Source organism: Carlito syrichta, unplaced genomic scaffold (genome assembly GCF_000164805.1).
Source record: "Carlito syrichta isolate Samal-C Ts95f unplaced genomic scaffold, Tarsius_syrichta-2.0.1 Scaffold302225, whole genome shotgun sequence".
In the NCBI taxonomy this organism is placed as follows: domain Eukaryota; kingdom Metazoa; phylum Chordata; class Mammalia; order Primates; family Tarsiidae; genus Carlito; species Carlito syrichta.
In genome coordinates, this window is record NW_007246321.1 from 393033 (window position 1) to 417021 (window position 23989).

The 23989-nt window shown below is 32.7% G+C and overlaps 1 protein-coding gene across 1 annotated transcript in view; it reads right to left on the reverse strand.

The window, feature by feature from the left end:
* The window catches only part of ABCD2 (ATP binding cassette subfamily D member 2), a 64862-nt gene that overhangs the window by 26339 nt on the left and 14534 nt on the right, over positions 1 to 23989 (reverse strand). The window contains exons 4-7 of the mRNA XM_008056118.2: positions 22858 to 23026; positions 21897 to 21991; positions 19143 to 19288; positions 2581 to 2726 (exon numbers count right to left, since the gene is read on the reverse strand). Of these exons, the coding sequence (XP_008054309.1) occupies positions 2581 to 2726; positions 19143 to 19288; positions 21897 to 21991; positions 22858 to 23026 (556 nt within the window). The remainder of the gene's footprint in view (positions 1 to 2580; positions 2727 to 19142; positions 19289 to 21896; positions 21992 to 22857; positions 23027 to 23989) is intronic.

Sequence of the window (23989 nt, forward strand, 5' to 3'; positions counted from 1 at the left end):
GAGATGGGAGGGGATGGGGAGGGGAGGAAGGAAGGGAGGAAGGAAGGACAGGAAGAGGGGAAAGGGGAAGGGAGGGAGAGAGAGAGAGAAAGAAAACAAGCATTAAAAATATTTAAAAGTATAAAAAATAAACTAAAAACAATGGTTACCTTCTAAGGAGTATGTGATACCTGGATGGGAGCAAACAGTAATAGGGAGAACTTTTTTCAGATTACATTTTTAAATAATTGATAATTTTTGAATTATGTGAAAGTGTTACCTATTCCAAAAATTAAATAAGCAAAGAAATACAATAAATGTAACACAATATAATAAAAATTTTCAATACAAAAGTAGCTAGAGTAAAAGGGGAACTATTTCCCATTGACACCTGTAATTCTACTTTCCAGAGGGGACCACTGTTCATTTTCTTGGATTAACTTCTAGAAATTATCTACTTAAAGACATATTCATACAGTTTTACATTAGGAAAAAAGTCTCAAAATACCATCTGATTTAAAAGTTCTTGCTTCTGGGAAAAACTGTTGAAATGAAACTTTCCCTATGGTTGAATTCCACAGCACTTAAGAAATACTCGTGATGATTTAAGAAATAGACTCAGATTGCCACACAGTAAAAAAATATTCTGGGCTTAAATTTTTCCCTTCATCCACTACACCAAGAGGCACAAGAGAAAAGTAGTTGGGTCAAAGGAAACTTCAACTTTTGTGTATTTTTATAAACCATGTCCTTTGTTCTACTAAACCCAAAGGGTTTCATAGGCAATACTGCATGTTCATAGAGCCGTCAATCAAAACTCTGAGTCATGTTGTTGCCTCAGATGCTGACTTAGTGAGATTAAGCCAGCTGAGAATGATTTTCCTGCTTCCTAGAGATGTATAAACTTTTTTAGTTCATGTCCATTCATTCACCTTTCATTCTTTCCTGTTTTGTAACCTGGTTGATGAATCAGAATGTAGTTCTTAATTCCATCTTTTACTAAGCAAAGGATTCTAGTCTAAATAGAACTTCAGCTGGCTTCTTCCAAAATAAGTGATGCATCTGAAAATTTAAGTGTTTCCCTGCTTTGCTTAAATGTTTTATGTCCAAGGATTAAGCAAGTAAAACAGGTTTCCTTGGAATCTTTTTATGTGTAAGGATATAATTGTTATTACTATCTAAAAAACTAGAAGGTAACATAGCACAGTGGCATATCTTAGCACAGAACACTGACTTTCAAGTCAGACCTGTGTTTGAATTCCTGTCCCACAACCTGCTGTGAGATCTTGGGTAAGTTAATAAACTTCTGAATTTAATCTGTAAAAATGACATAGTAAAACTTACATTATTTGACTATTATAATTATTAAATAAGATATATAAATTGCTTAATATGGTATATCTCACATGATAAACACTCAATAAATCATAGCAATTACTATTACATTATTAAGGCTGGAACATTTTAAAAAACAATTCTAGCCAGGCTCAGTGGCTCAGCCTGTTATCCCGTGCTTTGGGAGGCTGAGGTGAGTGGATTGCTGAAGCTCGCGGGTTCAAGACCCACCTGGGCAACTTGGCGAGACCTCATCTCTACAATAAATTAAAAAATTAGCCAGGCGTGGTAGCGTGTGCCTGTAGTTCCAGTTACTTGGAAGGCTGAGGCGGAAGGATTGCTGGAGCCCAGCAGGTGGAGGTTGCGGTGGTCGGGAGTGTGCCACTGCCCTCCAGCCTGGGCAATAGAGTAAGATTCCAACTAAACAATAAAATAAAATAAAAATAAAAAACAGTTCTAAACTTTCTTGATAACTTCTAAAATAACAGAATATTCCATGTTTATTATAAATTTCTATTTGAATCATTAGATTTCAAAATCACTCAAAAGAACTTGCCCAAGCATTTACTACAGTGTTTTGAAACTGGGAAAGAGTTGACTACTTGAAACAAACAAACAAACAAACAAACAAACAAAAATCTGGTTTCACTATATAGTAGGAATTAAAAACACAATAAAAATAAATATAATAATATCTCTCTTGCTACCACTGTTAGATATTAATTCTGTTTTAAGCTTATATGCACAAATGTTACTTCTACTCTTTCAAAGATGTTTTATGGTGAAAACCACAATACAGAAGTTTCTATATCTTATTCTCTATATGTGGTTTGAGAGAGGATAAAGGGTACTGATAAGATTGTGGATCTGAAAACAAAAAATGTTCTGTGATACCTCTCAAATCAGTAAATTTAATGTAAGCTGAGAACTTGGCAGGCAAATATTTCTCTCATAGACTTTACATATATCTAGATTTCCAATGGCTTTGGGGATAATGTACATTCTAATATAAAATTTTAAAAAGACTGTTTTTAAATGGTAGCTGTAGTGACATGGAGACTTGATAAAAGCCTAGTGTGCTGCATTAAATATAACTCAAAGAGAAAAGTTATGTAAATAATGAAAAAACAATAAAACACTATCTTTATACTCGTGTGTTTATTTCCAGTTATAGCATATGTTCAAATTAAACCATAGACTAAATATATACACAAGTTTATTTTAATTGAAGTTAGACGAATTCAAAAAAAGAATGACAGACTTTACCTCCTTCTCTTTGAACTATGTGGTAGAGGTGGACATTGTGTAAAATATATTCTAGATCTTGGTCTGTATAACCTTTGTCATGCATGTCAACCACAGAATCAGGATAAATGACTTGATCCCGAAGACTTCCAAGAGACATATATGGCCTGTAAAACACCAAGCACACAGAATCCTAGTGCAAAGTCACTTTAGCATATTCAGTGTAATATCCTGGTGGTGTAAAAACATCAGGGAAGACTTTAAACTGTACATTTCTAGTACTATGTTTGTTACCTGGTAGTGAGTACTGCCTCCTCAGGCACTGCAAAATAGTATCCTGTTATGTTTATATAAAAACGTATTGAGACATACATATTTAAAACACTTCTTACAAGAAATCTTTTGACATTTTCAGCAGAAAAATGCTTTATATACTTTGTTTCATTGTATTTGATAAAGGTTGATTCTGTATTTTATCTAAGGCTGTTAGGGTTAAATATTATAAAATTTGGGTTTTGACCCAGCAATGTGAACAAACAACCCTACCCCTCAAAAATGTCACACATTATAAGAAAAACGCAAAATAAAACTACATTGAGTTTCTTACTTGTCAGATTGGCAAAAATTCAGCAGCTTGATAATTCTCACTTTAGCAGGCCTATGGGAAAATGGGTCCTCTCATACAATGATGAAAATGCAAAATGGTACAACTCCTATGGAGAGGATTTGACAAAACCAACATATCATTTGCCTTTTGACCCACTTCTGTGAATTTACTTTGAAGATATACTTGTAAAAATATTTAAAATAAAAGATGCATAAGGTATACATTACAGCATTATTCGGAACAGCAAAATATTAAGAAATAATTAAAATGACCATACAAAGGAGACTGATTAAATAAACTATAGTGTATTCACAATGCAGCAGTAAAAAAAAGGAGAAAGACCTCTATAAGCTGATATAAGAGTGATTTCCCTGACATATTGTTAAGTTGAAAAGCAGAGTACAAAAGTAGATGTATTGCAGGATTTTTCAACAGCAGAACTACTGGTGTATTGACCAAAAAATCTGTTGTCTACGGCGAACTTGTGCATTGAAAGGTGTTTGGCAGTATTCCTGGTCTCTACCCACTAGATGTTAGTAGCACTCCCTCCAGTGGTAACCAAAAAAATTGTCTCCAGATAGTGCCGAATGGCCCCTGGTTAACAAAATCTTCCTTAGTTGAGTACCACTGACATACGGTATATCGCCTACGCAAAAAGAAAGCAAAAGAAAGTAAGCACACATTTGCTTATATTTACAAAAGGAATCACAAAAAGGGTATACAGAAATGAATGGAATTGTTTACCAACAGGAGGTGGGAGGAACAAAGCAGAATGGACAGGTGAGGGAATGTCTCCCTAAGTATCCTTTCCATATACATTTGACTTTCAGAATTATGTTAAATTTTCAATAAGTAAATAAAATTAAACCAAGAGTGAAGAAACCCTAAACTGAATACAAACAGAAATAATTTAACTGAACAATGTATCAAATGGCCACACAGAGAAGGGGATAGAAGGGGGAATAAACTAATCAAAGTAACTTATGAACTCAACTACATAATTTCAGTCAAAGACAGAAAGAATCACAAAGAAATACTGAACCTATTTGGGAGTTTATTTTTAGGCATGAGATAGGTGTAGCAATTCTGAAATGACTTTATGTCTATTATAGGATTGATCAAGTAAATTAATTGTTTGATAATGTTAGGAGCTAGGACTCTCACTGTGGAAGAAGAAAGATACACTCATTCAATATGGGAAGGCAAGAGAAAAACCTATAATACTTCATTTGAATTAGAGTGCTAGTATGAATTTATTATTATTATTATTATTATTATTTTACAAAAATTTCACAATTTCCTAGCTCTATCCACATCTGAAACATCCTGATGCTATCTTTTGAGAAGGACACAACATCATTTAGGTAATGCAGTGCGTTGAACTGTGGACCCCAAAAGATATATCTTAATCATAAGCCCCATACCTATGACTGGGACCTTATTTAGAAACAGGTTCTTTGCAGATGTAATTAAGTTAAGAATCTCAAGATAAAATCATCCTGGGTTAACCAGACAAGCCCTAAATTCAATAGATGCCTTAAAAAAAAGAAGAGCAACACAGAGAAGGAAAAAAAAAAAAAGATTGTGTGAAGAAGGAGACAGAGACTGAAGTTATACTGCCACAAACCAAGGAATGCTTAGTACCACCAGAAGCTGGAAAAGAGACAAGAAACAGATCTTCCCTGGAGCCTGCAGAGAGAGTGTAGAATGCTGATACTTTGACTTCCAACCTTTATAAATGTGAGAAAGCAAATCTCTGCTGTTTAAGTGTTTGGTAATTTGTAGCCCTTGGAAACTAATACAGGTAGTATTTCTGCAACAAAATGCATAACCTGAATAATATCATGAGGAAGTTATCAGATAAACCCAAACTGAGGTATTCTCTTTAAAAACTAAAAGCAATAATCCCGCACTCTTTGAAAATATTAATGTCATAAAACATAAAGGTATGCTGAGGAGTTCAGATTAAGATAAACTAAAATGACATGGTAATTAAATACAGTGTATGATACTGTATTGGGAAAAACAAGTTACTAGAAAGAACAATATGATAACAATTGGTAAATTTTGAATATGGACTCTATTTTAGATATTAATATTGTATGAGTGTTAAATTTCCTGAGTTTTATAATTTTACTGTGGTTATGTTAGAAAATATCCTTGGTCTTTGAAAATATACCCTAAATTAATTAGGGGTAAAGACTTATGATTACTGAAACAGAAAAAGGAATAAGGTATAGTGTGTGTGTGTGTGTGTGTGTGTGTGTGTGTGTGTGTGTGTGTGTGTGTGCGACTGGATAGTGGTTTTCAAATGCAAAATGTGTGCTGTAGATTTATTGTCTAACTATTTTTCGATGGTACACAAATTACTTAGTTGAAAGATAGCACAAGCTTATTTTATAACATATTAAACTATTATTTGAAATTCAAAATGATATTTTAACTAAACATAAAGTTCATATATTATATAAACTTACATTCATATAAGATTGTGCAAAGAGATTTTTTTCAAATATAAGGAACCTATGATAATATTTCTCTTTTAAATTGAGCTATAATTCACATATCACAAAATTCACCCTTTTAAAGCATACAATTCAGTGGTTTTCAGTATAGTTACATGCTTACGTATTCATCCCCACTAATTCCAGAACATTTTCCTCACCCAAAAAGAAATCTTGTATGCAATAGCAGACATGCTGTATTCCCCCTTCTTCTCAACCTCTGGCAACCACTAATCTATTTTCTATTTCCGTGGATTTGCCTATTCTGTACATTTCAAATATATGGAATTAAACAACACACGGTCTTTTGTGACTGCCTTCTTTTCATTAGCATAATGTTTCAGATTCATTCATGTTGTAGCATGTAACAGTACCTTGTTCCTTTTTATGGCTGAATAATATTCCATTGTATGGCTATGCCACATTTGATCAATCCATTCATCAACTGATGGATATGTCAACTGTTTTTATTTTTTTAAGGTAATATTTCACTCTGTTGCCCAGGCTAGAGTGCAGTGGCATGATCACAGCTCAACACAGCCTCAAACTCCTGAGCTCAAGTGATCCTCCTGCTTCAGCCTCCTAAGATAAACGATAGGTGTGTATCACCATGCCTGGCTAATTTTCCTTTTTTTTCTTTCTTTTTTTGTAGAGACAGGGGTCTAATTTTGTTGTTCAGGTTGGTGTCAAACTCCTGGCCTCAAGCAATCCTCCTGCCTCAACCCCCCAAAGGGCTGGGATTACAGGCATGAGTTGCATGAGCCACAATGTCCAGCCAGTGTCTTTGCCTTTTGGTGTTATGAATAATACACACCAATGAATGAAAATGCTAAAGCATATACATTTTAGAGAAATTTCCAGAATGATTTTCCAAAGTGGCTACACCATTTTTGGTCACATTTCTTCTACCACATCTCTACGGCTTCCCCTCCTGCCCTCTTCTTTATCTTTCCCTTTTTAGTATAATCATTTTTTAAAAAGAGTTAAAACATATAGTTATTTGTTTATAACATCTTAAGTATTTAGATAATATGACATTATCTTAAATTAATATCTAATAATAATAATAGCAAAAATAGATGTTAGTCACCAGGACCAATGAGCAGTTTTCAACTACTCAGAAGTAAAAAAACATAAGAACCTTAGGAAAGAATACTTTTACTGCCTTCCAAAGTGATGGAAGCTTCAACTTAATATAAATCAGAAGCACCAACAACTTCCTACCATAGCATAAAACACATGCATAATTAGATCCAAAGAGTAGTCATGACACAATACACAACTGAGACTACAACGATAAAAATATATATGAGCATTCATTTCACAAGTGTTTCTACAGAGTTCTATCATAAAACTTTATTAACTGGCAATATTTTTTGAAATTAGGTCTTATGTCTACATTTCAAAAAAATGTGGAATCATGATTGTGATAACAGGATGTAGAGATGATTCTGGGCTAAAATTCTAACCTCAATATATTTAGTAATGTCACCCAAATTCCAAGCTAGAGGAAACTTATTTGTACAGGAACTTATTTTATTCCATTTGCTATGGGGACTAAATGAAGCAGTGGGTTTTCATGAAGCTAAATGAAATAATGTAGTCTTATCACTTAGTATAATATAATACAGGCACATGGCAGGCACTCCATAAATGACCATTATGGAAACAAAAAGTTCATTTCTACTTAAGCTTAAGTTCTCTACTTAAGCGAAAATACAACATGTTAAAAAAAAGAATGGATGCAAAAGAACTCCTACTCAACCAAATAGGAGATTGGTGGTTTTTATCCAGAGTAAATTTTTATTATTTTCAACATGATTAATAATAAGCACCTAGCTATGTGGATTTTAGAGATTACATTCTGTTCAGTACTCAGGAGAGTACCTCAAGTTAGCCTAGAAACATTTCATTTAGTAATTGGAACACCACTAGTTCACTGGAGCAATTTATGGGGCCTCAGAGGTATCAAAATGCACTAGGATGCCAAGTGTTTTCTTTGCATTAGGAATTTGGAAGAGCAAAACTTTGTAACTTCTTTAAAAGACTGTTTTAACATTATTTATGATTTCCTTAGGCCTTTTGAAATCAGCCAGTGTTCTTTGATGAACAAATATGAAAATTTACCTCATAAGAGCTCATAATTATAAGGCCAAGCAAAATAATTAAATTATGTATGGCTTGCAGTGCTTAATTTTATTGAGTTTATAAAAGTTTAACAATAGTGTCTTAAATATATACTCCTGAAATTAAAAAAAAAATCAAACCAAAACACTACAAAAAAAGAAAACATGATTTTCAGCTATTTTTTATTAAATCATAACAAATCATAAACATTTTATGATACTAAAAAAAGAACTGAAAATGTGAACATATAATTTGCTTTTGAGCTAGTTACTTAAAATGATGTATTAGAGTATGAAAATTGCTCTCTTTGAAAATTGATATGAATGAGAATGTTGATGAAACTATATAAGAATATTCACAAAATTATATATTCATTAAGGATACTTCAAGTAATGTTTTATTAAAGCTTTATTTTCTCTCAATGTTTTATGATCATGTGAAAAGGTACAGATAATACAGCCCATATATGTTTAATGAGGAACATAGCAACCAAGGCCACAAGTTTTCATTAATATGAGATTTTAAAATATTATTATATAGTTAAAGTCACCACTAAGTTTTCTGGAAAGGCTGAATCAAGAAAATTTGGGATGATGTTGAATAAATTTGAAAGCACAAGGAAATGGAAGACCCCCACATCTAATGTTTATATTATTCGTTTGCATGTGATTGTTTTTCCAGCTCAAAGGTTTGGAATTTAACATTTTGAGCCAGTTCAAGTTTCTCTAGTTCTACCAAAGTTATACATAATTGATAAGTACTTAAAGTACCCTTTACTAAACTTTCCTTTCTAGATATATAGACCTATTCAGATTATCTTCTAAATATTTCAGGTAGATCAGTTACCATGTCAGAACGTTACTAGCTTACTTGCTCTGGCTCATCAGAAAGGGGATCACACAACATATCTAATACAAGTGACAAAGGAAACAGTCAGATTGCTCCTAATTTGTAGCTATATAAAAGAAACATTATTAGTTTTAATTTACCTTATCTAAGTGAAACCCAGAATCACCTCTGTATGTTGTGGAAAAGATAATGGAATAAACCCATAAGTATCACAATATAATTTAACTGATTATCATTATTTAAACAATTATCATAACTATTTTTCTTTGGAATCTGAAATTAAAATGCATTTCTATTTAAAACTATTAGATAGCAAAATTATTTGAGATAAAATATATTCCCCTTGATTACAGCTTTTTATAATTGTGTTACCAATGTCTCTAAAATGTACTTTTATAAAATTATATTATTTTTATAATCTTATTCACCCACATTTTTGCCAACATTTACATATCTGACAGCTTATTTTTCAAGATAATATTTATTAGTGTTTATTAGAGTTATTTTTATGTTATTCCCTATTCAAAACAAAGGTAGAAAGAAAGAGAGAGCAGTGAGAAGTATTAGCTCTGTCTTTGTGATTGAAGTCTCAGAATGACCCAAAATGCTAAATATTTCCTAAGTTGACAGCAAAAAACCAATTCAAATCCTAAGAAAAATTGTGTAGCATGAAAGGTCTATATGCAAAAAACCCCAAATTTTAAAAATAATAATACAAAATTTATTTGGGAATAACATTGACAAAAATTCACAGCAATATTAACTGTATTTAAGGCATGAGATGTGTTAAGTTTAAGAATAAAGCACCACTAAGTACTGCTGTGTTGCCATAGCAATAAGAAGTTGGCAACCTGAAAGTCAAAAATTCTAGCTATTAATAATTCAGATAAATGTACATGTTGAGACCAATTATGTCATCAGATTTTTTCATGCAAAGCAAGAACTACATTTGAGTACTAAATGCAAAAGTCATTCCAAATATTCTTAAAATAAATACATAGCAAAAAAAAAGATATTCAAATGAAAAGAGGTATTTACTATTATTGAAATTATATCTGTAGGATAAGATATTTCTAGGTTCCAAAACATTGATGAGCACAGCCTTTTAAGAGTAGAGACCACTAATATTATGGTTATTTCCAAGTAATAATCATAATATGAGTGAAAGAATCAAAGTATTGCCAGGCTGTTAAGAAAGAAAACTTCTCTAAAAGTCAACTTCAAGAATATGTAACATTATACTAGATTAACATATAAAGTTTCTGATATTTGACCTAAAAAAATTGCAGTTCCATATGGTTTAACCTAATAATTGAATCATAAAATGAGGAAAACTTTAGGATGAAAAGAAAGACATTTCCATTGTTATTTTTATAAATTAGCTCTTTAAAAAGCTAATATAAGAAAGAATCTTTAACATTCTTCCAAAAAATAGAAAGCTATACAAAATGATGTTTACATATTTATAGGTTCCTTTCAGCTAAAGACGGATTCTAAAATACTGAACTGTACCAATTACTGCACAAAAGAAATCAAAATGTACAATTTACAATTCTGCCAGCCGACTGACCAAGATACTGCTACAAAGTTTACTTGTAGCTACTTTGAGTCTAATCTCAGAAAGAAAGGAATAGAAATTCGTTAGCTTTAGTAATGCTGCTAAGTCTTCTTCGTGGCTAAAATAATTCCCTAAAAAAAAAAGATGAACTGGGCTCGGTGGTTCAGCCTGTAATCCCGCGCCTTGGGAGGGTGAGGTGAGTGAATTGCCTGAGCCAGGGTTCGAGACCCTCCTGGGCAACTTGGTGAGACCTCATCTCTACAATAAATCAAAAAATTAGCTGGGCGTGGTAGCGCGCGCCTGTAGTTCCAGCTACTTAGAAGGCTGAGGTAGAAGGATCGCCGGAGCCCAGCAGGTCGAGGCTGCGGTGGCCGGGAGCAGCCACTGCACTCCAGTCTGGGCGACGGAGTGAGACTCTAACTCAAAAAAAAAAAAAAAAAAAAAGATGGTGCTTTAGGAGGCAAAGATGAGAAGACTGCCTGAGTCCAGGGTTCAAGACCAGCCTGGACAACTTGGCGAGACCTCATCTCTACAATAAAACAAAAAATTAGCCAGTGTAGTAGCATGCACCTACATTTGCATATAGACCTCTGGCTACCTGAAAGGCTGAGGTAGAAGGATCACCTGAGCCCCCAGCAAGTCGATGCTGGGGTGGCTGTGAGCATGCCACTGTACTACTCCAGCCTGGCCAATGGAGTGAGACCCCAAATCAAAAAAAAAAAAAAAAGATGGTGACAGACATTTATTACCATCATAAAGATAATTATGCAACATATCTACTGCAATTAACAAAATAAATATATTACTCATGACTAATGTAAGAAGTCAGCCTGATTTGGCAGTAGAAACCAAATCTGTGGAGATGTTCATTCATTTATTCAGTCATTCATCAGATATTTATTGCACAATTGCAATATACTCACTGGGATACCACCAGTGCTGTATAGAGACATGCAGATGCCCTTTCTACCCTATATTCTATAAAAATTTGTTCAACAGTGACTCAGCATGGGCAAAATCTTTCCCAGCACAACCAACCCCTATGCCCCAAGCTTGGGTTTGCCTACTTTTGAGGGCAGCAAGACAATGTATGTGTAACCTATTAGGTATGAAGCTCTGTGAGGAGGCCTGATTAATACATCATGTTCCTCTTTTACTCCTTGTCCTCCAGAGGCTCTCCTTATTTGCATTTTGGCATCTAGAGATTCATTAAGAATCAAAAGGTCTAAAAGCTAGAGACCAGGAGAAAACAGTGATCAAGATATTTAAAATAACATTCCTTGCATCTGTATTTAGGTCCTTTTCCAGACCACAGCCTCATTGTGTAATCTGAGGTTAAAAGAAAAAAAGCAAGAGTCTCACTGAGAATGCTTTAACACCATCCTCTCTGTGCTTCCCTTGAGAAAGGAGGCAGATTAGTTATTGAACTTCCTTCCTGATCTCAAGTCTTCCTGGTTAATAATCATCATCTGATTTTATATGTGTGAGTTAAACGATGTTGTTATATAACATAGAGTTCCCCTATCCCTCCAAAGACGAAATTTTGGGTTTGGAAATTATTCATATAGAAACAATCCAAAATGAAAGTTCATATTTTAAAATATCTACATAACTTATTTGGTGTATGCACTTTTTACTGTGCAGTGAAGTTGTGCTGATGTCGGTGTTACTAGCATTCAAGTTTTCTACCCATTCTGCTGAACTTCCTGAAACAAAATGTGGTCTCTGTTGCAAGAGATAGCCTCTTCTTTTCCTGACATAAAAGGTAAGTTATGATCTTTTTTATGCCATAATTCTTCATAAAAATCAAGATTTGCTTTATAACTCTGCAAGATTTTCCATTTAAAATTTAGGAAATATTTTTGAGAAATTGTTTAAAATTTTATTTAAAAATGAGTTTTAGAAGAATAGGAAAGGCTGGGCACGGTGGCTCACACCTGTAATCCCTGCACTTTGGGAACCAAGGTGAGAGGATTGCTTGAGCACAGGAATTCAAGACGCGCCTAGGCAACATAGTGATACCCTGTCTCCACAAAAACACCAAAAAATTATCTGGGTATGGTGGTGCACTCCTGTAGTTTCAGCTACTTGGGAGGCTGAGAAGGAAGAATCACCTAAACCCAGCAGGTAGAGGCTGCAATGAGCCATGACCATGCTATTGCACTGTAGCTTGTGAGATACAGTGAGACCACAATTCAAAAAATAAAAAGAACAGGAAAGAGCAGAGAAAGTAGTTTAATTTGAAAATGAATTGAATGTTGTTTAATTTTTAAATATTTTGCTTTTATATGAGACTATATGCTTCCTTCACATTAACATATATAATGAAAGAATGACAGCCAAGTACCCGGCTAAGTCTTATGTTAAAATTGACTTAATTGCCCTCTATACCTAGGATTATAAAGACTTCTGCCTCCAACCAGCTTGATATTAGTATGTATTCAGCACACCAAGCAAACAGCCTTAGCTGATGATACTTGCAAGGTCAGGAAAAAGAGTAGCTATTTTTCAGAGACATAAACCCTGTTGATACTGTAACCAAGATAAAGTGACTTTAGGTTCAGACACACCAGAGTTTAAATGCTAGCTCCGGTATTTACCTGCTGGATGACTTCAAACTTTGTAAGTAAAAAGTACTAATATCAGCTGTATAGGTTGTCACACATAACGATGAGAAACTTATGTATAATATATGTAGAATAGAGACTAGCACACAGCAATTGTTTGACACATTGTAAATTAAAAAAAAAAAATATAGTAACAGGCCAAAGATGCTCAGCTCTGGTTCAGAATGCCCTAGGATGAATCAAGTGCAAGAGGTCCCAACATTCTCAAGATAAAATCAATTTTAATTCATTTAATTTTAAAAATACATAATCTATATTACTAAAGGGCAGAAGTGGTATCAAATAAAATATAGTTTAAATACTGATTCCTCTAAAAGCTGAGGTTTCATATCATAAGCTATTCTTCTTAAGGAAAACTTTTGAAGAGTATAGAACTATTTGAAAAGTGAAGACAAACAATAAAGAATGATACTTTGCAATCCCCCAGAAAGTTGGGACTGTACTAGAGACTTTAATTATTATAATTATCTGAGAAAATATTTACAGTCAAATACAGCAGGATTTTTTTCATCATAGGAAGATATTTTAATATGATAATTTTATTAATCTGAAAATAACAAGCAGTAAATATAGATTTGTATTCCAAGACTTGGTATATTCTAACCCTGGCTCTGAACTGCTGTATAATTCTAAGTGAAGTCTGTAATCCCTTTGAACCTCAATTTAATTATTTAAAATATTATATTTAGCATGACTTATGCAGAGCATAATCAATATGCATTATTCATATACAAGAAGATAGAAATAAAGTTATCTATATTTAATTTGCTATACAAACTAATTAATAATATTACCATTCCTGCTTACAATCAAATTCAAGATTTTTATGGTACATTTAATTTGTAACTATTAAGCAATATTTATATTGGAAGACTAAGCAACATGGTACTTAAATATATAGCCCTGTGAATGAAACTGCTACTTCTAATTTTAGAATATCCTCTGATAAAAGGGAACAACAAATAATGAGTGTCATAGAAGTGAGTTACTGTCATCTTTTATTGTTTTTTTCAAGAAGCATCAACAGTCTGTAAAATTTAACATATAAGACTGTGTCATGCCCGCGGGTTCAAGACCCACCTGGGCAACTTGGCGAGACCTCACCTCTACAATAAATCAAAAAATTGGCTGGGCGTGGTAGCGTGCGCCTGTAATTCCAGCTACTTGGAAGACTGAGGCGGAAGGATCACCGGAGCCCAGCAGGTGGAGGTTGCGGTAGCCGGGAGCGGCCACTGCACTCCAGTCTGGGTGACAGAATGAGACTCCAACTCAAAAAAAAAAAGACTGTGTCATTTACTCATAGAGAGGAGATGAGACTTTTAGCTAGAGACTGGGAAAATGGTAGGCATCCAAGGCACTGGGATCCTTTAAAAATAAGTCAAAGAACTTCAGCTAAAAGAACTTTTTAGCAATGCTTAAGGACCCAGAGGATGGACAGAATTATTATGCCCTGATGACAAACTATTAGTGGGAATTAATCTAATATATATTTGCTTTTCTCAGCATAGTTTTTAAGGGAGGGTAGGATAGTACAATATGCTATCCAAAAGTGTTCAAAAAACGAAAATGAAAACTTTTGCTTAGTTGAACCTGTGCCATTTCTAACTTATTTAGGCACTGGAGAAACTCACGCAATTCATGACAATTGCTAAAATCCTAAGTTACTTTCAAAACCCAGGTCAAATGGCACACTATTCTATTTTTCTTCATTTTGAATATACATAGCATTTCTTGCCTCCTTGAAGCACTTATTCTGGCTTTGATCACAGCTGCATGTTTTTGTTTATGACAAAATGAGAATGAGATGTAAGCTCCATAATGAGAGAGATAGTGCCTTAGTCATGTCTGTCCACCATAATATTTTATAGCAGGACTATCATAAACACTGAATAAAAGGAAAAAAATACAATAATTTCTCTCCGATACAAAGCATAATATTCAGTCACTTTTCTACTTTTTTCTTTTTTCCTTTTTCTTTCTTTTTAAAAATGTTTGGTTAGATTTAATTCTATCCTTACAATACACCTTTCACCTTTCTAAACTTTTATTTCTCAGACTCCAAAATCATAGATAAACAGAAGTTTGTACAATTACCCTTTCACACGCAATTGTGGTAAGTCTGTATCTATTTCAGATTGTGTTGGCCTTAGTATTTGGGCATGTACAGTAGCTTTGATAGTAAGAAAATGATGGTTAAAATTTCTGTCTTTAGATATTTCTGCAAAGGAAGGGTAGGTAGTGAGAGCAGAAGTGTTAGGAATAAAAATAAATGGTAGGTTGATGCCCAACTGGAGACCACTGCCGAGGAGAGATGCACTGTTGTCTACAGGAGATTGGCTCCAGTACTCCCTTAGGTACTAAAAGTCACAAGTCCTTTATATAAAATGGCCACAGTATTTGCATATAACCTATGTATATCCTCCCATATACTCATTTCTAGATACTTATCCAATATAGTGTGTAAATGCTATGTAACTAGTTTATATACTGTATTTTTTATTTGTATTAATTATATTGTTGTTTTATATATATTAAAAATATATCAAGTTTTTTTTTATCCAATTTGGTTGACTCCAAGTATGTAGAACCTGCATATATGGAGGAGGGCTGACTGTAATGTGATATACACACATGATCCTCTGGAGGATTTTCTTAAAGTAGAAAAAAAGAATATAAGATTTTGTTATTAGCAAAATCAGTCTGTCATCAAAGATCTATTATCATCTGTCTTTCTTTCTTCCCTCCCTACCATCCTCCCTCCCTTCCTACCTTTCTCTCACTCTCTCTGTTCCCCAACTCCCATCAAATATTTCAACTGATCATTTTGGTAACTGTTAGCATATTATAATATCTTGTAAGCAGGTGAACTAAATAAGTCAATAAAAGGCTGGGTTTGGAGGCTTTAATAGCTGAAGACAGAAATTTACCAGGAAGATGAGTAAGGAACTAGCAGGCAATAAATTAGTGGATTTGTGAAAGCAAGAGCAGGGGATCACAAATCTATACTTAGGGATTTGGGAATACAGACAAACTGCAACAAGAATTGACAGAAGAAATGAAGGATGTGTACTCAAGTAGGATTATTCCTGTAGGTCAGGATTGCTAGTATAGCAGGGAGCAATGCATTTCAATCATCACTGTAAGAAGTATGGTCACATTGCTCAGGAAATTCAGTCTTAGCCTAAAATTGCCAAAATATTTTTTTAAGTATTACTTGAGCAAAACTAAGCATTTTACCATATACCATTCCATAGACTTAGAGTGACTATTCTACATTTTTGATGAACTATTTTTTTCCTAAAACTTATCAAATGCTCCAGGAGTCATTATATCTTATCGTTAATGGAGATGGAACAAGGAGAAACTATTTGAAACTAATTTATCTAGCAAAATTTTTATTTGTATTCTTGAACTAAGGCCTGGATTTTCTTTTATCTGGTTCTCATTATTAATATTGCTCAAGTATTGGAAGACATTGACTGGGAAAACATTGAAATTATTTCATAATTTCTTAGGAATTCTGGTTTCCCAGCTTGCAAACTGAGCTACAGCAGCATTCTTTGTGAATACTTGGTTAAAGTAGTCTAATATGGTTAATCATAAGACATTTTGTCCTTAGCAGTTCACTTTTTTGTTCTGTACACTATATAACATTACAGATACCCTTTACCAAAATCTACTCTATTTTCTCCCATGAAAGTAACAAATGTGTGTTATTATATGGATCAGTCCCATAAAGAGCTCCATCTTGGGCAACACCCTCAGGTCACCTCCCACTCTGGGAGCTGTTCTGTCCTCTCAATAAATCCTACTTTCTCAAAAAAAAAAAAAAAAAAAGAGAGAGAGATCCATCTTCTACCCAGAAGTCTTTAAATCACAAATGTGAATAGGGAGATTATTATAAAGTTCTGTTTTATGACTCGGGAAGTTCATACATAAGTGTCAATTCTATATTTAATTTTCATTATTTTTTGCTGCTAAACTAGTAAATGTATATGCTATTGCTATGAATCAATGCAATAAAATATTATATTTTAATATTCATTAATCCTAAGAAATATTTGAATTACCTACTGGTAAATATTTTGAAATAGGTATATAGAAATTTTTTAATCATAAAAATATATAAGGGCATTTCTAAATTTACTTGAAAAACACAGCAGCTTTTAGAAAGTGTGACATGAATATTACATTTAGACTCTCCATTTAAATAAATTCTATGTTTTTTTGTAAGAATGATGGTCCTGTAAAACTTTAAACATGCACACAAACTTGTACATTTCCAGAAGCTTTATAATCAAGATCAGATGACTTTTTTTTTAAGTTTTCAAGCAAAGTTAACTTAGAAAGTAAATTGGGAGAGAGAGAGAGAGAGATATTCACCTCTCTAAGGTAGGGGAGGAGGCCAAAGCTAAGAAAACATGGTGACCATAGCTCAAAGAGCCACTTGGAGACAGCAGAGTTTAACAAAGCAATGGCCAAGATCAGATGACTTTTAAGAATAATTATTAAAACACATTTTTAGCCTTAAGAATTAGACCTCTCATTCTTATTTTTCTCCTCAACTAGGTAGTAGTTGATCTTTTTGCTTAGGCAACAGTAAATTTCATAACTAAGAAGAAGTTTCCCAGTGATTCACATTTGTTGCAAAATAACATAGGTCTCTGAAGGCAAAGTCTAGCATTTTTTCACTTTCTTATGCCTTGGAAATGTCTTATATTGTTTGGATCAAAACTATATTTAACAACTGTAGCTAAAACCATCAAATTTTATTTGTGTACTTTTATTTTTTCACCAAGAGAATGGAATTCTACGAAATAACAGAATAATGTCTTCATGTCTCTGACTTCTATCCTAAATAAAAATTTAAATCACTCAACTAAACACATTCATGTCAGAATATAAATTTTTAGCAGCATAATTTAGCTTTCAGAATCAGAAAGTTTCCCAAAGGACTTTAAGGCATAGACAGAAAGAGACAATGCTTCTGATGTCACAAGATGTTTTCTATTTTGTGCTAAACACAAATATCCATGACACTACTCACACCCAACATTTTCAGTCAATGCAGTTTTTCATTCTCCTATACTCCAGGAAGCCTCCTCCTCCTCCTTCTACTATTGGTCTTACTTTAAAGAAAAAAGCTCACAAAACCTTATCTGCTTAACATATGGTCTAAAAATTAGGCCAGTGGACACGATGGTACAGCACTTTCTGAGAAAGAAAAAGGGGCAAAGAGACATATGATAGCAACACACTCAATGTAACTTTTAAGTTTGCTGTGGTACTATCCTAACCTTCCAGCCTAGGTGCTTGCTAAATTCCACAGAACAGCTCTCTGAAACAGTGGGAGTACTTTACGTAATGTCTATTTAACCCAGGGTGATGACAGATGGAAAAATTACTAAACCAGAGGGACTTGAGGAGTATCTCTTTTAAAATTTCATTTTCTCTCATCCACAATGAATATTCCAAATTCTCGAGTACATAACTTTGTGTTTAGACATTTCTAAGTTGTTATGAGGGAAGATGATGGCTAAAGACTTCAGAAGAAGTAGTGTTCTTTTTCTATGCTTACATGATACTCATTTTTACAGTAAAACACATTAAATTAAGGTAATTACAAATCATTAAATAATCATACAGCATAATTATAATACAGACTATTTTACAGAGGTACTTAAACATAAATGAACAATTTTAGAATATGTGAATGTAACTAACTTGATGGAGAAATCTTTATACTATACAAGTACCACTTCTTTCTGCAAAAAGAGATAATCTGATATCTCAGGCAATGTAATCATTCTTTGAAACAGTCTCATAAGTGGACCCTGAACATCTAGCATAATACTACAAGAAAGGGACTGGCAGTAGGGGGATACTGTCGGGGGAGGGAGAGGGGACACATAACATCAATAAGGGTGCCTGATCCTAATCCAGGTGAAATGAGGTCCAATGGGAGGTCTAAATGTCACCTGTACATAAACCACTTATGTACCCAATCCTGGCTTGTACCCCACATCTTTAAAATAATAAAAAAAGAAACAGCCTGCTTGCAATTCCTTAAGACTAACATCTACAAACTTTGAGTATTCTGGACAGATGTGAAAATGAAAAGAAGTGGAATTGTCCTAGATACTAATATAATCAAAGCAGTAAAAGATCGGGGGGATAATTGAATTTTTATTTTCTTAATAGCTTCTCTCAATGAAAACATCTTTAAAGGTATATATATTAAAGGTCTTAGTGAATCAAGATAATTCAAGAAAAAAATGAAATTTTTTTCCTATAATATAAAAAATACCTACCTTTGTGGAATATAGAACATATGTTGAGGAGGAGGTTTATATAGGACTCCTTCATACACAGGCCAGAGTCCACTTAGAATTCTGAAGAGAGAACTTTTCCCACAACCATTGGGGCCAGTTATCAAAAGATGCATTCCTTCTTCTACCTAAAGTAAGAAATAAAATTACAAACTGCAATATTTAAAAATAATTTCTTTTGGTAGTATTTAAAAGTGATTTATTTTAAAAAAACTTTCCAACACATGATAACCTAGGATGGGCAAGAAATCAAAGAAAAATATACTGGGGTTGAGAACATCAAGTTCAGCCTTTGAATATTTTCTAAAGCTAAAAATGTCATGAAGTAATTGAATTCCAAAGAAAATGGATCTTCTTGGAATGAGCACTGGCTTTCCAAAATTTTAGTTGAGGTCTTGTTATCAGATACCACATACATATGCAGAAAAACAATTGCATGGGAAACAAGATGAACAATAAAATTGTAAACTAAGATATATGAAATTTTGTTTTTTATATAAATATTTGATTAAATGTATACTGAATTCAAATGCAACTGAAAGTCAATTGGAGTTATTAGTTACAAAGCACAGTTATCCGAAGAGCCAGCTGGATTGTTTAATTTTGTACTTCAGCAGTCTGAAATGCTACAGAAATCACTAAAGACCATAATCAGAGACAGAAGATGATTCTAATTCTGCTTTATTCACAGATGGAGAAAATATATTTACCAAGCCAAAGAGAGAGGAAAGCAAGAGAATTATAATTTAGCCTTATGTCTAGGGATGAATTAAAACACACACATATATAGAATATTATATATAACATATATATCAATATTATACATATAATATTCATAAATAAAACAAAGGTTATTTATCTATTATCTATTGGATGTTTCCATTTATTTCCTATCTTAATTATATTTAAATGTTAAATTTCATAAGTTCCCATTGCACACAATAAAACAGAGAAATTGTCTTACTATGGTATTTAAAGAGTATTGTGAAGAACAAGAAATAGAAACACCATTTAAAATTTTGACGTAATTCTATCAAAGACAAATGATATTTTATAATCAGTGACACAAAAAAATAATATGGAAGTATTAAAGGCAAAAATTTAAAGGTTGCTATAGATGTAGTGTTGTACAGAATATCCAAGTATCAATAATGTAGAATATATAATACTGAAAACTCAAAGATGAAAGAGTATTAAACTGTATGAATCCCAAGAAAATTCTGGCAAGAACCAAGAAAGAATTAATTTTGTGATCTGCTTGTACTCTTTCACTAGAGAAAAGATTAAGAAAGTTTAATTTTGTAGGAGAATAAATATTTTTCAAATTATTTTCAAAAGATATATGTCATGATGAAAAGCACATTCACAAAATATTTTAATAGGGTCATTCTCTATTAGGAATTCTCAGAAATTTAATACATTTTTATTGGTAGATGAAGACTTTTCTATACTAATATTAATTTTTCTCAGCCTGAATTCTCTGATGCTTATTAAACAGTGCATGTGAGGCAAAAAAATTCTCACACTTACTGAATTTTCTTCTGCAAATTATTTTTTAATTCTGAGGCTAACAAAGGGATGAGAATCTTTTCCTCTAGAAACTTGTTAATTTTCAAGCTATGCAGATGAATTAAGACTTTCTATCATATTTTAGAGACTTAGGAATTTAAATATAGTTCCCAGTCTGAGTTGAAATAAATAATTATCAAAAGAGTATACTGTAATAATGTTCTTAAAGTATCTCAAAAGGTATAAGGTACTTTCACTAGATTAAGTATTTTTAGTTCATTTTATATAAAGAAACTGAGCTCTAAATTTCTCCACAGAAAGAGAGCGATGTGCCACAATAATGTAGTTAGTAGGCAGAATTCAAACTGATATTATAAGACCTAAACTTAATCTTATAAAACAAACCCTTTATACAAAAGTAATAAATCATAAATTGCTGAATTATTAATAAATAGATGTTCCACGTTTGCCATTAATAACTTGTGGCCAGATCCTAATAAAATAATTAAACCACTGTATAGGCCTATAAATGGAAAAATAAAGTCTGACTAAATTGCAGTTAAAACATAATTTCTTTTAAATTTACTAACAGAGGATTTTCCCCTATTCAGTGAAGCATATCCTCTCCTTTCAACTTCCAGCAACCCTATTTATTTGCAAATGCATCTTTACTAATTAAACCTTGACTAAGGTCCACACTGAAATCATTAGCATATATGTTGTCCTGTTTGTAATTCTATTATCAAGAACAGTCATATCCTTGAACTAAGTTCCACTACCTTCATTACAGGTGTTAATGCTTGTCAGCAAATTATTTATATTTGAATTCTAAAATGTATGTTTGAAATTTATATTTTAACCCTCATATTTTAGTAACTGTATTGCAGTACAAACTTAATTTTTTAGTAATTCCTATAAGAAAAAAAGTTAAAATTTATTTCCAGATACAAATTTCTGAGGAAATTTCCTATTGTTCCCAAAAGTTACCTTGTGCATTGTAATTTTGATTTTCAACCTGGCAATAAAGCAGTAGAAATCAAGTTCCTCTTTTCTCTCTGCTTTCTGAGGAAGTAACTGCTTCTGTAATTGAGCCACTGTGCATACCTTTCTTGACTTCCCCTCCTTTCCATATGCTCCTCCAAGTATTTAATATAAGGTACATGAATTCTGAGTTGTTTTGTATTAGTGTGATGGCAACAATCAGAAGATTCTTGAATATCATCTTACTTTGAAGTTTAGACTGGAAGCCACCACTTCTCCCGCTGGTGTAATTATGGGAACATTTTCACAAACAATTCCATGATCCACATCAATAACTTTTCCTATAATTAAGGAAAAGTTTCAATTACAAAAGTTATCACATGTTGCTGATTAAATAATTTAAAATATAATACAGTATAACAGTTCAGTTATAATGCTAATTCACAGTAATACATCATAGAAACAGATGTAAATATAGACATCTATATCTGAAGTAAAATTTAATGTATTTTCTATTTGGAAAATCTTTCTGGGAAACATTATTTTATAGTAATCTAGTGTGAACACCACTATAATAGCAAAGCTAAACTTAATCTGATATAACCCTGTCATACCTTTTACAACTACTCTATTTCCCTAAATTAATCTTTCTTACATAAAAAAACATAGTACTGCAAAAAGGGAATTAAAGCATAGAATAATACAATTTTTAAAAATATGATAACCAAGTTGAAGGAAACTGCCAGGGGAGTGGGGGCACACCTCATCAACAAGGGTACCTACATAATGAACATTTGTATACCTGACCCTGAATTGTACCCCACATCTTTAAAATTAAAAAAAAATGATAACCAAATGTAAGTTTAGAAACATAGGGTAATGAAGAACAATATGACGTTAGCTCTAGTACTATTTCTTAGTTGAATTTTAAAAGTAGACAATTCATTCTGCCACTGCCATATGTGCAATTTCTAAAAATAATTCTGAAAATTTCATTTTAAATAAAAGTAGTATAACATTTTTATGGTGATGTTAGTCACCATCCCTCAAATTGCAATCCTAAACTTAGCAACTGCTGTTTAAACAGTCTTGGTTTTCTAAATGTTGGTTCCTTGTAACTATTAAAAAGTACCTTCTTAAATTTTGGTTCTGTTGATAAAATAAACACTTAAATATGGGAAATATGTAAAAAAAATTAATTACATACCTTTGATTGCCAGTGTGTCACCGAGAGGTAATTCTACGTTAGCTCCATTCTTGCTATGACTTTCAGACTCTTGAATGACAGCAGTTCTCTTATAAATGCCTCTTTTTACTTCATCAAAGACCCAAAACATATTGTACACTCTAGCAGTATAGCCTGCTAATTCAGTGATCTAAAATTAACACAGAGGGATAAAATAAAGTTAATATACAGAATTTAGACTTTTAAATAAATATGTAATCATATAAGCTTCTTGATTTAAACGTTAAAGATCCTATTTACTACACATGAGAAATAGAAAATACATCTGAGAACTAAAACAAATGACAGTAAAAAGCTTACCAAAAGAGCAATACAGCAAGATGTCAATGTAAGTTTGACTGGAATCATAAAGCACATAAAAATTATTTATTCAAGTCAGGATTCAAAATGAAATATAAAGATTTCAGAATATTGGTGAGATTTAAGGATCTTTCAGTCAAATTTCTGATTTGGCCCCTGTTTATATAACAAATTTCATTTTCAAAAAATTAGAAATTTTGTGAAAATCTTAAGGCCATTAAATAAAATTATGATTCTGTACTACTGGTAAGTTTTTATATTTAAAATAGAAGATTTTATGTGAAGAAAAATACTTTTTTCTTATGAAATAAATTTCTGAGCCAAACTCATTTCAAAATTTTTATATATGGCCAGAGAAAATACCTATGCTAAAGGACATCAATATTGAGTGAGCTCAGTGAAAAGCTTCAAACCCTTTTTCAGCACAAATCCCACAATCCAGCTTCTTTTAAAACCAAACATGACTTATATGCCCAAAGAAAAACATTAAATATATTATTTTTCTCTAGGTAAGATTATAAGATAAGATGAGATAAATCTCTGCTTTAGTCCATAAGGCTCAATGGAATGGTGCCTTGCTCCTGTTCTGCCAGCTGTCCGATTTGGGTTAGCCTCCTGCTGTATTTCTATAAAGAGAACACCTTGTTGTTATCAGGGTTCTGTGAAAAGAGACCAAACTATCAAGAACATGTTTCTCAGTGACAAAGAATGCACGAAAACTAGAAAACGGGTACCAATAAGTAAGGCATACCACTAAGAAATGTTTCTTATAAATTGTGCGATCATACAACAA